The sequence below is a fragment of the Phallusia mammillata genome, chromosome 6, assembly GCF_965637545.1.
Source record: "Phallusia mammillata chromosome 6, kaPhaMamm4.hap1.1, whole genome shotgun sequence".
NCBI lineage: Eukaryota > Metazoa > Chordata > Ascidiacea > Phlebobranchia > Ascidiidae > Phallusia > Phallusia mammillata.
Window position 1 is genome coordinate 10,214,957 of NC_137257.1, and position 14,628 is coordinate 10,229,584.

Genomic DNA, 14,628 nt, shown 5'->3' on the forward strand with positions numbered 1-14,628 from the left:
AAATCTTGTTGAACGTGCGACTCGCATCTGCTGTGGTGCAACTAACCAACGTACATTGATGCCTCGAATGTAAGACTTGTGACTACGTCACTGCGTGGAAGTTTTCTTGCGTTTCAGTCACGAACTATCAATCATACTATCTTTGCCTAAGCTCCTTTTTCGTGCAGTCACACTGCACTTACCATATGTAATGTTGCCGGTTATTTTTCTTGAAACTTATAGGGTAGACCGAGGATGCTTCTCACGGTTTTTTGAACATTGCTAATATTTTTTGTATATGCATCACATGAGTTTAAATGTTAGTTTGTTGTAAAGGGTGATCCCTTGCCGAAAAAGGGTAGAAGTGTCGCTTGCGAAAGCAAACTAGAAATGCATGTAAAAGTCAAATTCCCAAGGCTCTCAAGTGTCCAATGTTGCCCCGGTACAGGGGGAACATCGGACATAAGTTGATAGAGTTAAGCGATTAACTCCGTGCTCAATGGCACTCTGTCTGTGCGAGTATCTATGTTCAATAACTGCCAAAACCGATTTGTTCATTTGGTCGCTTGAAGCATACTCTCCTGTCGCCTTTCTTTTAAAGGTTTTTTATGATCTGAAACTATTATGAGCATACAATATAATACACTTGCTTCAACCGGGCACGTGGCGACATAAAAAGCAAAAAACATGGCCGCCTGTTTACCTCCTGCACAAAATTAACGTTTGCTTATTTAAGTGTTGCTTCTGAACTACGACGTCCACAACGAAAGAATTACCTTCGGCTACCAGCAACCAAATTATACTCTTACAATAAAAAAATAGATATTTCTGGTGAACTAATTTTTATTTTTACTAATCGGTATACTGACTACGCATGCTCCCAAACAGTATGCGGCTTTGTAAAGGAAGCATGAAAATTTGTCAAAAATGATATCACAGTGCTCCACCGTGACGTAATGTACCTGGTCCGAAGTATCCTCGGTCTGCCCTAACTATAAAAGCAATGTGACAGATAAATCAATTTGTTTTGCATCATTTTTGTTTTTTAATATTATGTCACAAACATTACCTTATACTTGCATTAGTTAATAGGAAATATTCTATTCATTGTTTTTTTACGTTTCGAAAACAAAATGACGTGATCCTGTTGCAGTTCTAGCCTGATCAGTGAAATCATAACTCTAAATTTTGTCAGCTGAAAATTCCGCAGTGTCATTAAAACGTTTTTGGAAAGTTTAAACGCAGCCAACTAACAAACAGCTCGGTTTCTTGTTTTTCAGATTCAAACATGTTAACATTATTTAATGAAACAAAATGTCTACAAGGTTGGTACAAATCAATGAACAAAACATAATCGGAAAACTCTTTATAATGAAACAAATTTGTGGCAAAGGTGTTTGCAAAAAATTGACTGATTGCATTAAGCAAAACATCATTTTTTTATTAATTACTTTTACTTAATTTTATTTTAAGGCTTAAGGTTTAACCCTTGTGTTGCTGTCAAATCCAATCATGCTGTACAACATCTAAATATTGCAAAGATATATTGAATCAAGACCGCAAAATCGAAAAAATTCCACACTATTTAAACCAGCAATGCAGCAGCGTTTACACAATAGGTAAGGCAACAAAACGGCAATACTTTCAGGAGACTTACAGTTAGCAAGTGATAAGTATAGATTTAATCATTAATTTATTTATTTTTGGCGCTCTTGAGTTGTTTATTAGGTGAAAGTTAAGCATTTCAATTACTGATAAACCTAAAAAACGTTGATGGTCATACAGTTCTTTAAACCCTCATCATACACTTCAAAACCTTGCTTATGTTCAACCGTTGTCAATAATGATATTGTAACCGAAATTAGTTAAGTGATCCCGAATTTGGCCTAGGATTTTTGGGAAAGGCGAGATAGTTATATTTTACTAAATAAAGTAAGCTAACCCAACCCTAACCACGATTATAGCAGAATCACCGCCTCTAACTTGGTAAATACCAGGTCACCCTGCACTAACGGCTTACCACTAAAGCCGAAGTTGAGATGGTTACACCGAACAGGGGCTGAAACACATACGACAACATCAGACTACGACAGAGCGCCTTTCAATGTTCCAATGTAATACAAGATCACAACGCTACCACGTTTTTCCACCGCATTCACAAAACTGCGAACAGCACGAGGCCCAAGAGAGAACTGCTTTAAATCGAAAACGAAACATGGCAGTCCCAAAGTCACGTGATCTTAGCGTCCAATTACAATACACAAGCGCGACAAGTCGAACTCAAAATCATTTATGCGAGACAGCAGTGGATTAGGAAAGAGAATGAAGCGGAACATAATAACGTGTTTACAAATATCTTTTTTTGCTTGAATGAGTTTCATTTCATCGAAGCCGGATGTAAACCACTTAGTACTTGTGATGCTAAAACAACTAACCATAAAACACCGTAATTTCCTACGGTTTGTAATAACACAGCATGTTTATTGTAACAACAAGGATGCAACTGGCTGAAGGTTGGTGCGATTGAACATAGCTAATATGAAACTGCAAATTACTCTTTTAGTTGTGTTTGAAGCTTTTGTTTAATTCCATGAAACGGCTTATTCGAGTGACAAGAAAATGTGGGTTCATCTATTGAACTGAGCAATAAAAATGACGAAATTCTACAGAAAGTAAACTGAAATGCAGATATGCAGAAACGTAGGAAGTAATATTTGAACAAACAAACAGATTGAACACAATACGTTTTTAGCAATGGCTAATGATATGTTATGTAAAAGAACTAAATTTGTGTTAACATTCGACAATACGAATTTTGCAGCTTTTCTACGCATGTTTTACTGGCTAATAAATGCAATAAAAATGATTACTAATTAATGCACATAACATATGGCGAAAATTTAACGATAAAAAAGCAGAAGCGTTGACGTCAAATCAGTGACGTCACCCCCTGTCGTAGAATTGGCCCGCTTTTCTTTATGAGCTGCAAGTTGGTCCCAAGCTGTCAAATCATGATAATTCTTGTTATTTTAGATCAAACCGTTTTAGTAGTTAGCTCCGGAGACTGATTTGTAAAAAAAAAACGAAGACTAGCCAATTAGCGAAACAAAAAAAAAACTCCTGTTAAATTTAATGTCTTATAATTAAAGTAAGTTATATCTGTAATGTTGGGATGAGCATTTGTATTGATCTATTTGATTCACAATGTCGTTTATTTAAACTAGCCCAAGTGGCCAAATAAAACTGTCCAAAATATTTGATGTAAGTCAGAGGTTACAGCTAATCGGTACGTACCTGAAAAGTCACCACATCTCCGCCTGTAGGAATACAAGCTACCAGTTGTCAATCCGCCAATACAATGCAGGGAAGGGTCTGCATTGCCATCCAACCTTAAATAAATCAGAATTGAGAATTGACATCGTCTTAGTGTTTGATTGATAATTAACTTTTTCTTGTGTTTGAATGGAAATAGAATCAGTAAGTTTTTTATAGCTTTGTAACGCACCTGATTCCTGGACATATAGGATAAGGATACCCGGAACTGCCGTATTTTCGGAACTCAATGAAACCAGGTGTTATATCCGATGCGTAAAAGTCCATGTTTCCTTTGATAAAACTAGCAGGAACCGACAGACTGGGAAGGTTCTGATATTGAATTGTTTGGAAGTCATCTGTTGGTAAAAGAGTTGTAAAGCAGTGTTCTGTTATATTTTAACTCAGACATTACATAAATCCTTACCAAAGCAGCTCGGGATATTATCAAGAATCTGAGTCCAGTCGTAACGGCCAGGGGTTGAGTCATATTTTCTAAAATAACAAAGTTTTTTTCTGCTAAATTGTTTTGTTTTTTCGGATTGAAACAAATTTACCTTTGAAATACTGTATAACCGACTAAGGTGGCCTGTTTCAAGTGAGCTGTTCGTGCTTCAATATGTGTTTCGTTGTTTACTAGGTAAAAACTCGTCGTTTGGGAAAAGCTAGAAGTAACCTGACCTCCCCATTTCTTAAAAAAAAATAATAATTTGCTAGTTCACTCTCGTTAGCATTGTGACAGATTTTTGTACGTTTTATTTTTGGCATTTTATCTAATTTTTTAGCACACCATAGCTGAATTAAACAACCAAATTAGCCATTTTGTTAGCCTTATCCTACCGATGCACCTAAAAGAGTGTTTTGAACTCCTAATAAAGTTGACTTAGAAAAAAGATTCAATAGTTACTTACTTTGGAATTGGTAATGGTGAAAAGAACTTTACAGTGCGAGTCACCACACTGTGCTCCATATCTTATGTAATATTCATTCTGTGATGTTGAGCTCCGCCTAAACCTCATATTTCTACCAAATGTTCCCCAATCAACCTTCAAAAAAAAAAACTTTGTAAAAAATGAAATCAAGCTACACATGCTTTGTGTTACAATTTTGATCCTCAGCAAAGGCTTTTATCAGATAATTAGGTACCTATACAGAACATAGTAAGCGATGTATAAATACGGTATGTTAAACCAAAGACCTGCATCAATGCCAAATGAAATAACTTGCCGAAGTATACATAGATGAATATTCCCTTGATAGTAAATTTTAGAGGCCAACTATAACTGTTACGTCTTTTTTCGGTTCTGCTTTAATAACGGGCTGTCAGTACCCAAAATAACACTTGTTTTTATAAAGATAAAAGAGTAAAACGATAAAAGCAGCGCAGATACACAATCGCGACAGAACCACAACTCCAACTCCAACTGCGGGCTTCTCAGTCGCGTGGGGCGTCCCCTCGACAATTCGTTACAGCGAACACGACATAGAAGTATGTTATAACGGCATATATAGGTGACAAAAATAAAAACGTAACATACCTTCACATTTACATTGCCTGCAGTATATGGTTTTGGAATCCAAACCATTGTGGTTGTAACTCTGGATGTTTTTCTCATTGCTACTTCAATCGGCTTAGCGCCTGTGACACTGCAAAATAACAACAACTTCATATTTAACAACGTTAGTTAAAAATGTGAATACCTTTCAGCGCATCCGGTCTAATTCGAAAGGGAAAAGTTTACCCGAGACAATGTAATAAACAAATTTTAACCAACCTGAAATTTCCCGTTCTGTTAATGCTTATTTCTGTTTGTGCATTGAATTTGATTGTCATCTGTACGAAATTAAGATTGCGTTATGTGATCGAATTACGATTTGTGCATGAAATAAAGAACCCACGTTGTCGCTTCGTGTGATTCGCACAGGATTTACTCGTTCAGATCGTTGAAACGACCAGCGCCAAATATCACTCCATTCAGTTTTCTGCACACACCCTATCGCTTTCTCGGCCATACCTAAACAACAGATTTAATTATTGAACTGGGAGAAATCTATTTTAAGAAAACCCTTTTCTTGACTTGTTGGGCTGTATCGTGTCATAGGAAAGTGTTGCGTAAACAAAGTTTGAAGATTCGATCCATATTTCTGAAGAAATCCGTTTGTTGTATGATATTTGAAGAATGCGCCACTCGAAATTACTGGCAAACCAAGATCGTTTGGAACGTGCCAAATCATCATGTCTGAGGCCTGCAAAACCAGTTATTTAAAATGTTTACGTGCCAACCATTGCTCATGCAAATGTCACGACAGGCTTCAAAAAGGTTAAAAAAACTTTTAAAATGGTTTATTTGAACTTACATTGAGAGCGTACAAAGCTTTGCTTTTGTAGTCCTCTCCGGTTACATCTTCCAAATCGCCAAACGATTTCATGTTAAACCAGTTGTCATATGCTGTAAAATGCTACAAAACGTAAACCAAAAATTGAAAAAAAACGTATAATTTACAAACTGACCGGAAGCCGACGATTCCTTTGACCACTTGTCTTGGGAATCGCAGCTACTACTGATGTCATCTTCGTGAACTGAAGCCACCAACGTCCAACCACCACCACCGGACGACATGTCGCAAAATACCTAATACTTATGTTTAGCTCGACTGAGGCGAAATAACAATCAAATTTTTGTACCTGAAACTCGGAAGTGTAGTCATTGGGTTTAATAGTGAGAAGACCTGTGATGTTGTAGCCTTGACTTAAAGCGTCTTTGCAGTCCTTAAATATTGGCTTGCTGCAAAATCCGGATTTCACTGGCTGTTGAACTACAAAATGTATAGGTCATTAAAGTCACGGTTAATGAAAATGTCACTTCAGACCCTTGCTTTACCTCGCATACTCGTCATCGCCTTTGATTTTGGTCTTGGTGTTTCCATCTAATATTAAACAAATATACTTTGAAAGTCGATCTAATATTTACACCTTTGAAAAAATATTAGTTTTTGTATTGATAATTGTTTATCTTAGCACAACTTACCGTTTTATTCAAACAAAAACTAAAATTACCATTTGAATTCCGAATCCAACACTTATGGCAATCACAAGAACTGTCAGCAGCAAAATGATCAGAAGAAGTGAAAAAATGCCCGACTCGCGCGAACTGCCCCTTCCAGAGCTGCGTGCTGAAATTAACAGTAATCGTGAAAAAGTATCAGATTATATGACCGCAACAATGATACCTGTACGATGTTCGCCTCTTCCGTTTTCAAACATCTTTTTCGCCTGTAATAATTCCTTTCGACAAAAGACTGAGCAAAGCAAATTCTGTTGAACGTGCGACTCACGCCTCTGGTGCAACTAACCAACGTACGCTGAAGTCTTGACTGTAGGACTCGTGACTACTTCATTGCGTGGAAATTTTCTTGCGTTTTAGTCACGAACTATCAATCATCCTGTCTGTGCCGAAGCTCCCTTTTTTATGCAGTCACGCTGCACTTATCATTGTTAATGCTACAGAATATTTTTCTTAAAATTTAAAACTATGAAAGTGTGAAGCTACAACAAGTAGGTAGTTTGGATTTTTATTTATTTTGGCCTATTTATTTCATAAACATTGCTTTATACTTCCATAAAGAATTCGGAAACTTATTTGACGAATCCGATTTTTGACGTTTTTTTAACATTTCGAAAACAAAATGACGTGATCTAGTTGTTGTTCCAGCCTGATCAATGGAAATATGACTCGCATTCCAATTTCGTTTCCGCTAAAAAATTTCCGCAGTGTCATTAAACGTTTTCGATCTTAAAAATTAACGCGGCCAAAAACAATCAGCTCGGTTTCTTGTTTTTCAGATTCAAATTTGTAAACATTGTTTGATGAAACAAAATGATTGCAAGTTTGGTGCAAATTTCTTATGAACAAAACATATTCACTTTTCACAAAACACTTTGAAGTTTTTTGGCAAAGGTGTTTGTATAAGTATATTTTTTCAATTCGCATAATTACAAACCATCATTTGTCATCACCAAGAGTGGAGGTACCTTTGTAAATACGATACTTTTAATCTTATTTTTAAATAAAAATGACTGTTCGCATCCATTTATTAATTACTTTTACGTAATTATAATCTACGTTTAAGGTTTAATACATGTATTGTTGTCAAATTTGATGTTCTAAATGTATATCTACGGTTTCTGTGATTCTGCCACGGCGCTCACAACTGCTAGTAGTTTAATGCAAAGTCATGACATTTTTAGGTTATTTGCCTTGTTCGATATCGCCTCACAAACCCTTCTTTGGCTTACTGGCGACGGTTAAGTTTGTGGCGAATCCTTTTAAATCAATGACTTAGGTGACCTACATACACCTTGGGTTTAAACATATATGTTTTAGCAAAACAATAATAATCAGATCAACTCAGTTTATGACTGATTCCTTAATGATATTATTTACTTAGAAATATGCTAACAATGCTTTCTTGACAGTAGATCATACAAGATACGTCGAGATGTGGATTGAAAGCCTACTGTCGCAAAATTTAGGCCCAAAGTTTGCTACGTAAGAAAAACAAAATCGAAACTCTGTCAGTGGAATTTTCACTGCGTTAAAAATCAGTTGGCAAAAGTCTGAATGATTCTGCGTAATTTCAAGGTGAAACGAAACTCTGTTGTCAGTCATGATTTACTGTCATGATTATGTGGTTAGAGCTATCGGTCTGGGAGCAAAAACCGAACAACGAGACTAAAATTGTGATTTTCCTTGATCAAAAAACAATAGGAAGTTTGGAGTTTATTATTTGCATTCATAACTTTGTTTTTACACCACGTTTTAATCTACAATCAAATGAAATAACGTTGATCTTTACATTCACAAAAATTAATCGGTTTCAATTTTCTAAATGAAGTTGGTATTGGCCTTAAACATGCTGTCGGATATTGCACCACTACAGTGAAGAGTGAAAATAGCGCAACGATAGGATGATTGATTGTTCGTGACTGAAACGCAAAAAAACTGCCACGAAATGACGTCGTTATCGAACTTATAGTCGGAAAATCAATGCACGTTGGTTAGTTGCTCCACAGAGGCTATAATTGCACGTCAACCAAAAACATTCGAGAGTTTTGAGACGAAGACGTTTGACATTTCAGAGCAACATTTTTAAAGTGCAAAGAGATGTATGGCAACGGCACAGGTAAACAGTGTACATGTACATTTGTTGAGGAATGCTATTACAATAAAATCAATTTTTTTATCAATTCCTGTCATTTTATTTTAGCACGTAACTCAGGGGGAAAGAGTAGTTCACGAGAGTCAGGCATCTTTGCACAACTTCTGATCATTCTACTGCTGACAGTTCTTGTGGTTGCCATCAGCGTTGGATTCGGTATTCAAATAGTATGTATAAAACGTGACAATTATATTACGCTTGACTCAGTAAAATTAGTTATTGTGTAATGCTAGATGGAAACACCAGGAGCAGCACCAAAACAAACGGCCAATGTTGGGGGTAAATTCATTTTGTGATATCGTTTTGTTATTGGTTTTAACTGTGTGACCATTTTTTCAGATCCAGTTGATCAGTCATTGAAATCCGGTACTTGTAGCCAACCAGCATTTAAAGATTGCAAACACGCTCTACACCAGGGCTACAACACCTCAGGCCTTCTCTCCATTAAACCCAATGACTACACATCCGAATTTCAGGTAACGTTTTTGAAACAACAGATAAACTGTCCTAGACAAAAATCGCCTAAAACCACGTGCCTTCTTGCAAACAATTGCAGTTGCGTATAATTAACTGAAGCTTTCAGTATACTTGTATCAGTCTGCGTTTTGTTTATGAAATGGTAAGTTATGAAACACAAAATTCAATTTTGCCACTATAATTGCACCCTCAGTGCCTACAAATAAGTTCTCATGAACATAAATTTTTATGTTTTATTGCATTGCATAACTAACAACGCAGACTTATTCAAGTATACTAAAAGCCTTAGTTGATTCGAATTTTGGTAGCCGACTATTTGTTACCAGGTATATTGCGACATGTCGTCTGATGGCGGTGGTTGGACGTTGGCGGCTTCAATTCACGAAGATTCTATAACTGGAAACTGCGATTTCGGGGACATGTGGTCAAAGACCTCTTCGTCGGCTTCTGGTTGGTTTTCGAACGTATTTCTGTCAAAAATATAGTGTTTGTTACATATAACTTATTACAGCATTTGACAACTGGTTCAATCTGAAATCATTTGGCAAACTTGAAGATGTAACTGGACAAGACTATAAAAGCAAAGCTATGTACGCTCTCAATGTAAGTTTGTTGTAATTATGTAGTCACAATGCAGTTTTTTGGACAAAACAAATATCTTTGTCGAGTCCATACTAATGACCAAAATATTTCGTCAATAACGTAATGGGTTGTAGTAATAACATTTTGTCGGTTCACAGGCTTCAGACTTGATGATATGGCACGTTCCAAACGATCTTGCTTTGCCAGCAATTTCGAGTGGCGCATTCTTTAAATATCACACAACAAACGGTTTTCTTCAGAAATATGGATCGAATCTTCAAACTTTGTTTACGCAGTACTTTCTTATGACACGACAGAGTCCGCAAGGTCGGAGTATCCTTTCATTGCTTTTAGTATTTAAGCCATGTAATACTTTATTTATTTAGATGTGGCCGGAAAAGTGATAGGATGTGTGCAAAAAAATAATTGGGGAGGACTATGGCGTTATTCGTGGGATCGTATTAACCCGATCGGCCTAGCTCGAGTAAAACAACATGACAAAGTGCGTTGCTTTTTTTAGTGATCAATCTTTAGTTTGCAGTATAACACAATCTTAAGTTGTTACAGATGACAATTCAATTCAACACACAAAAGACGATCAGTATTACCAATGCAGGATTCTACAAGTGAGTTAAACTTCCTTCCTCATGTCTCTCGCATAATAATAATTTTTGTTTTCATGGATATAAGACTTATATATTATAAGCAGGGTTGCCATACCGTCCTTATTTCTAAGATTTGTCCTTATTTTTAAGGGCAATGTCTTAGAAAAATGTATTGTCCTTATTTCAAAGAAATGTCCTTCCTTTTGACTTACGTCCTTATTTTGTCTTATTTTCAACAATTACAAGTCCAATCCCTGCCACAAGTAAAAGTATACCTAGACCTGAGCAGTCGTGAGATGCACAAAGTATTTTCTACAAACAAGGAGTTGCTGGAACAGATTGTTCCTGGGCAAAAAATATGACATGCGATATGAACGCGAAAAATTATTTAAAAACTTTTGTTTCGTTTCGAATGGACACTTATTTTTTCCGTTGTCCTTATTTTCGACTCCGTGTCGATGGCAACCCTGATTATAAGTAATAAAGATTACGAACTCAATCACAATACGCGATGGCGCCTTTAATGGGTACTGTGGTACTGTGGTTTTATATGAGTGTGCCGTGATCGCTGGTCTGCATAGACGCTTCAGGGCTGATCACAGTTACGAATTTATGTTAATTGTAACAGATAACGAACTATTAATGATAAAGTATTGTTGTAGTGTTTCGGGCAGTAAGCCGATCGAAGTGGCCATGCGAAAAACCTCAACAGCTGCAACTACCTTGGTATGGATTCCATTGCCATACGTGAAGATCGATGTTGATGTGAAGGTACGTTTGTCATTAATATTCAGGTAAATGACCACATATTTAAGTTGAACTGAAGCAAGGACGTGTCATTAGCTTTTTATATTCTGTAATCCGTGACTTGTTTGTAGCCGCATTGCGTGGTTAGCTGGTTTGAATTTCGGAGCGTAATTGTTTTTTGCAGGTTGATTGGGGAACATTTGGCAAAAACCCAAGGTTTAGGTGGAGTTCAACAACATACCGCGATTACAGCATCAGATTTGGAGCCCAGTGTGGTGGCTCATATTGCAAAGTTCTTTTCACTGTCACCAATTCCCAAGTGAGCATAACTTTTTTTTAATCTGTGTTTTGTGGCAATCATTCCTCTTTCTCTATTATCAGTTGTGGTTGCTTATCTAACCTTTATTTGCTTCTATTTAACTTGTTTTTGTTATTAAGGACTGGGGACAAATATCCTCCACCAATTCCCAAGCAACCAACTTTTACCGATCAAAAAACCGAACAGAAGTCCGAGCTGAAATACGAAATATGAATCGGGCCACTTTAGTTGGATATACTGTATTTCAACGGTAAATTCGATTAATTTGATTGAAATTATGCACTATGACTTTAACGGTCTGTCAAAAAACTTTGTTCACATAGAAAATATAGAAATGTTCGAAGTAGCTCTACCTGGAAAACTGTTCTGGACAATATGCCGAGCTGCTTTGGTAGGTGTTTATTGTAGCTAGATTACAAACAAGAACATAGTAATTACCCTTTTCTCTCAGATGATACTGAATTAACGCAATATGGAGACCTTCCAAGTTTGTCTGTTCCTGCTACCTTTATCAAAGGAAGCATGGATTACTACGATTCGGATATTGTTCCTGGTTTCATTCAATTCAGGAAATACGGCAGTTCCGGAAATCCTTATCCAATATGTCCAGGAATTAAGTGCGTATTAAACATTAGAAAATTACCGTGGCCTAATTCTAATAGTAACTTTGCATTAAAGACAACCAAGTATTTTAGATGTTGTCGACACACGAATCATGTTTACTTTTCTGTAGATTAGAAACCAATGCTGATCCATCCCTGCATTGTATTGGTGGAATAGAAAGTGGTTCAGCGTATTCCTCCAAACGGAGATGTGGTGATTTTTCTGGTAAGTGTCGGTTGGTCCCAAGCTGTATACCGAGTACATAAAAATAGTGTTGTACTGAGATGTGTATCACTGGCTAGTTTATCTGCCATGGCCAAGGTTCAGGCGCGCGCACACACATGCTGAAAAATGTCATCTCCACGTGATAGCGAAAAAAATATACGTAACCTGGCGGAACTTTTCCCGATTTTGTGCTGTCCGAAGCAAATATTGGCAAATAGTTGCCCCTATTCTTATGGTGTAAGCCGGCCTTCGGTATCGAACGTTGGTATCGAAAACTGAGGTAAAATATTTCTATACCGAGTACGACTAGGCTCTCGATTCTTGATATATTGCAACCGAGACTGTGCAAAAAGCAAATCTTGTAGCCATCATTGTTTTGTATCATTCGTTAATCAGCAGTTATTACTGTGCAAAAGCTGGTTAACTTCTAGGCGGATTGTATCGGATTACTTGATAAGTAGCGACTTATTTTTTAGGTATTAGTTAGGATATTAACCAATCAGTATGCATCTAGATTAAATAATTCTTTATAACCAGATTGGGACCAACTTGCAGCTCACAAAATAAAGAGGGCCAACTCTACGACAGGGGATGACGTCACTGATTTGACGTCAACGATTCTGCTTTTTTATCGTTAAATCTAAGTTAATCAGATAAGCAGTTTGTCACTTGAAGCAACCTTTGTTTATATTCATAAACAAGTCTATACATTTTGAAAAAATGCCTTTTTTACAAATTTGATAAAAATTGACCACAAATATTGAAACTTTGTAAATTTCATTATTATTATTTTTATGTTTTCTTTTGTGTTAACACTTTTCACCATGTTTCTAGGTGTGTAACTATTTATTGAATTTCTTATATCAGCACGAATTTGTAAAACCTAATGTCAATACATGAATTATTTATTGGTTATTTTTAAAAGCTGACCTATCTATTTGTTTTTGGTAAATTTACTCAACGCCTGACAATAATGTCTCATAACACAATCAATGGGATGCGACACAGTGACCTAAAATTCTAACGTAATGCATCGATCTATTGTGACATTTCTGGAGCATGTTCGTTAACATCGCAGCGTTATGTAAATGGTGTGTCACTTTAACTTCACCGGACATGTTAAAGGTATTGTGCTGAAGTTTATTGTTTGCAATCTTCAGCAACTTAAAAAAATTGTTATTGTGTAATAGTTTTTTTTTGCTATCTCTATTTCGTTCAAACAGTATTTGTTTTGACAACAATATAAGAGGTACTGTACTTCAGATTATACCATGCATTTCTTCTATTTTCCCTATTACACCCACAAGACTTTTGTAAGACGTCAGTAGTGTACAACTTTGTTTATAAGGAGCTATTTTTGCACCAAGAGGGCGGATGTGCTTTGAATCAGCTACCACAGTAAGTGGGCCAGAGTTCTTCAAACAATATGTGTAGTGGTAAATGCGTTACCACCGATTTGTTAGGTCGTAGCTTAAAAACAACACATATGATTTAGCACAAAACCTATAACCAGATCAACTCAGTTTAAGATTGGTCCCTTGCTGATAGCATTTATTTAGAAATATGCAAACAATGCTTTGTTAACAGTAGATCATACAAGATACGCCATCAAGATGTCATTTAATAACCAACTATCGCAAAATTTAGGTCCAAAGTTTGCCAATTAAGAAAAATGAATCGAAACTCTGTCAGTGGAAAGTTGACTGCGTTAAAAATAAGTTGGCAAAAGTCTGAATGATTCTGCGTAATTTCCAACTGAAACGAAACACTTTTGCCCGTCATGATTTACTGTCATGATTACGTGGTTAGAGCCATCGGTCTGGGAGCAACAAATAAACGACGGGAGTAAAATTGTGATTTTCCTTGCTTAAAAAATGATAAAGGAAGTATTAAATGATAACGGAAGCGGGTTTACTATTTGCGTTTATAATTTTGTTTTTACACTACATTTTCATCAACAATCAAATGAAATAAAGTTAATTTTTAACTTAAAAAAAAATTTCATTTTCTTAAATTACCAAAACATATTGCGTGCACACAAAAATATAACTTACATAAAAAAAAGAATTTCCTAGGTGAACTTGGTCAGATTAAAATTGGTGTTGGTCTGATACATGCTGTCGGACATTGCACCACTAAAGTGAAGAGTGAAAACAGCTCAATGAGAGGATGATTGATTGTTCGTGACTGAAACGCAAGAAAACTGCCACGAAATGACGTCGTTATCAAATTTATAGTCGGAAAATCAATGTACGTTGGTTAGTTGCTCCACAGAGGCTGTAGTTGCACGTCAACCAAAAACATTCGAGAGTTTTGAGACGAAGACGTTTGACATTTGAAAGCAACGTTTTTCAAGTACAAAGAGATGTATGGCAACGGCACAGGTAAACAGTGTACATGTACATTTGTTGAGGAATGCTATTACAATAAAATCAATTTTTTATCAATACCTGTCTTTTTATTTCAGCACGTAGTTCTGGAAAGAGTAGTTCAAGAGAGTCAGGCATCTTTGCACAACTTCTGATCATTCTACTGCTGACAGTTCTTGTGGTTGCCATC

At 36.3% G+C, this 14,628-nt stretch overlaps 3 protein-coding genes across 3 annotated transcripts; 2 read left to right on the forward strand and 1 right to left on the reverse strand.

Moving 5' to 3' along the window:
* Window positions 1–2,879: 2,879 nt before the first annotated feature.
* On the reverse strand, window positions 2,880–5,912 carry LOC145234230 (uncharacterized). The gene is made up of 12 exons (XM_080098982.1): window positions 5,804–5,912; window positions 5,650–5,741; window positions 5,358–5,538; window positions 5,191–5,306; window positions 5,067–5,125; window positions 4,830–4,938; window positions 4,203–4,337; window positions 3,849–3,982; window positions 3,719–3,786; window positions 3,485–3,650; window positions 3,274–3,368; window positions 2,880–2,980 (listed from the first exon to the last, which is right to left on the reverse strand). Exons 1-12 carry the CDS (start codon window positions 5,910–5,912, stop codon window positions 2,880–2,882), a joined length of 1,365 nt encoding a protein of 454 aa, XP_079955108.1.
* A 2,457-nt stretch (window positions 5,913–8,369) lies between these two features.
* Window positions 8,370–9,473, forward strand: LOC145234231 (intelectin-1-like). Its single transcript, XM_080098984.1, has 5 exons — window positions 8,370–8,475; window positions 8,560–8,678; window positions 8,745–8,790; window positions 8,851–8,987; window positions 9,315–9,473. Exons 1-5 carry the CDS (start codon window positions 8,457–8,459, stop codon window positions 9,471–9,473), a joined length of 480 nt encoding a protein of 159 aa, XP_079955110.1. The 5' UTR covers window positions 8,370–8,456.
* A 1,314-nt stretch (window positions 9,474–10,787) lies between these two features.
* On the forward strand, window positions 10,788–12,743 carry LOC145231970 (uncharacterized). The gene is made up of 7 exons (XM_080096445.1): window positions 10,788–10,946; window positions 11,107–11,241; window positions 11,361–11,491; window positions 11,565–11,632; window positions 11,693–11,858; window positions 11,975–12,069; window positions 12,607–12,743. The coding sequence occupies exons 1-7, from the start codon at window positions 10,788–10,790 to the stop codon at window positions 12,705–12,707; spliced, it is 855 nt and encodes a 284-aa protein (XP_079952571.1). The 3' UTR covers window positions 12,708–12,743.
* The last annotated feature ends 1,885 nt before the right edge of the window (window positions 12,744–14,628 follow it).

Coding starts and splice junctions, on each gene's coding strand:
- LOC145234230 (XM_080098982.1), bottom strand. CDS start 5,912: ATGTCGTCCGGTGGTGGTGGTTGGACGTTGGTGGCTTCAGTTCACGAA. Junction 4,338..4,829: donor CAGGCAATGTAAATGTGAAG/GTATGTTACGTT, acceptor TTTTTTTTGAAG/GTTGATTGGGGAACATTTGG. Junction 3,983..4,202: donor TCACCATTACCAATTCCAAA/GTAAGTAACTAT, acceptor TTTTTTTTTAAG/AAATGGGGAGGTCAGGTTAC.
- LOC145234231 (XM_080098984.1), top strand. Junction 8,679..8,744: donor TTGGATTCGGTATTCAAATA/GTATGTATAAAA, acceptor GTGTAATGCTAG/ATGGAAACACCAGGAGCAGC. Junction 8,988..9,314: donor ACTACACATCCGAATTTCAG/GTAACGTTTTTG, acceptor ATTTGTTACCAG/GTATATTGCGACATGTCGTC.
- LOC145231970 (XM_080096445.1), top strand. CDS start 10,788: ATGTTAATTGTAACAGATAACGAACTATTAATGATAAAGTATTGTTGT. Junction 10,947..11,106: donor AGATCGATGTTGATGTGAAG/GTACGTTTGTCA, acceptor TGTTTTTTGCAG/GTTGATTGGGGAACATTTGG. Junction 11,492..11,564: donor GGATATACTGTATTTCAACG/GTAAATTCGATT, acceptor TTGTTCACATAG/AAAATATAGAAATGTTCGAA.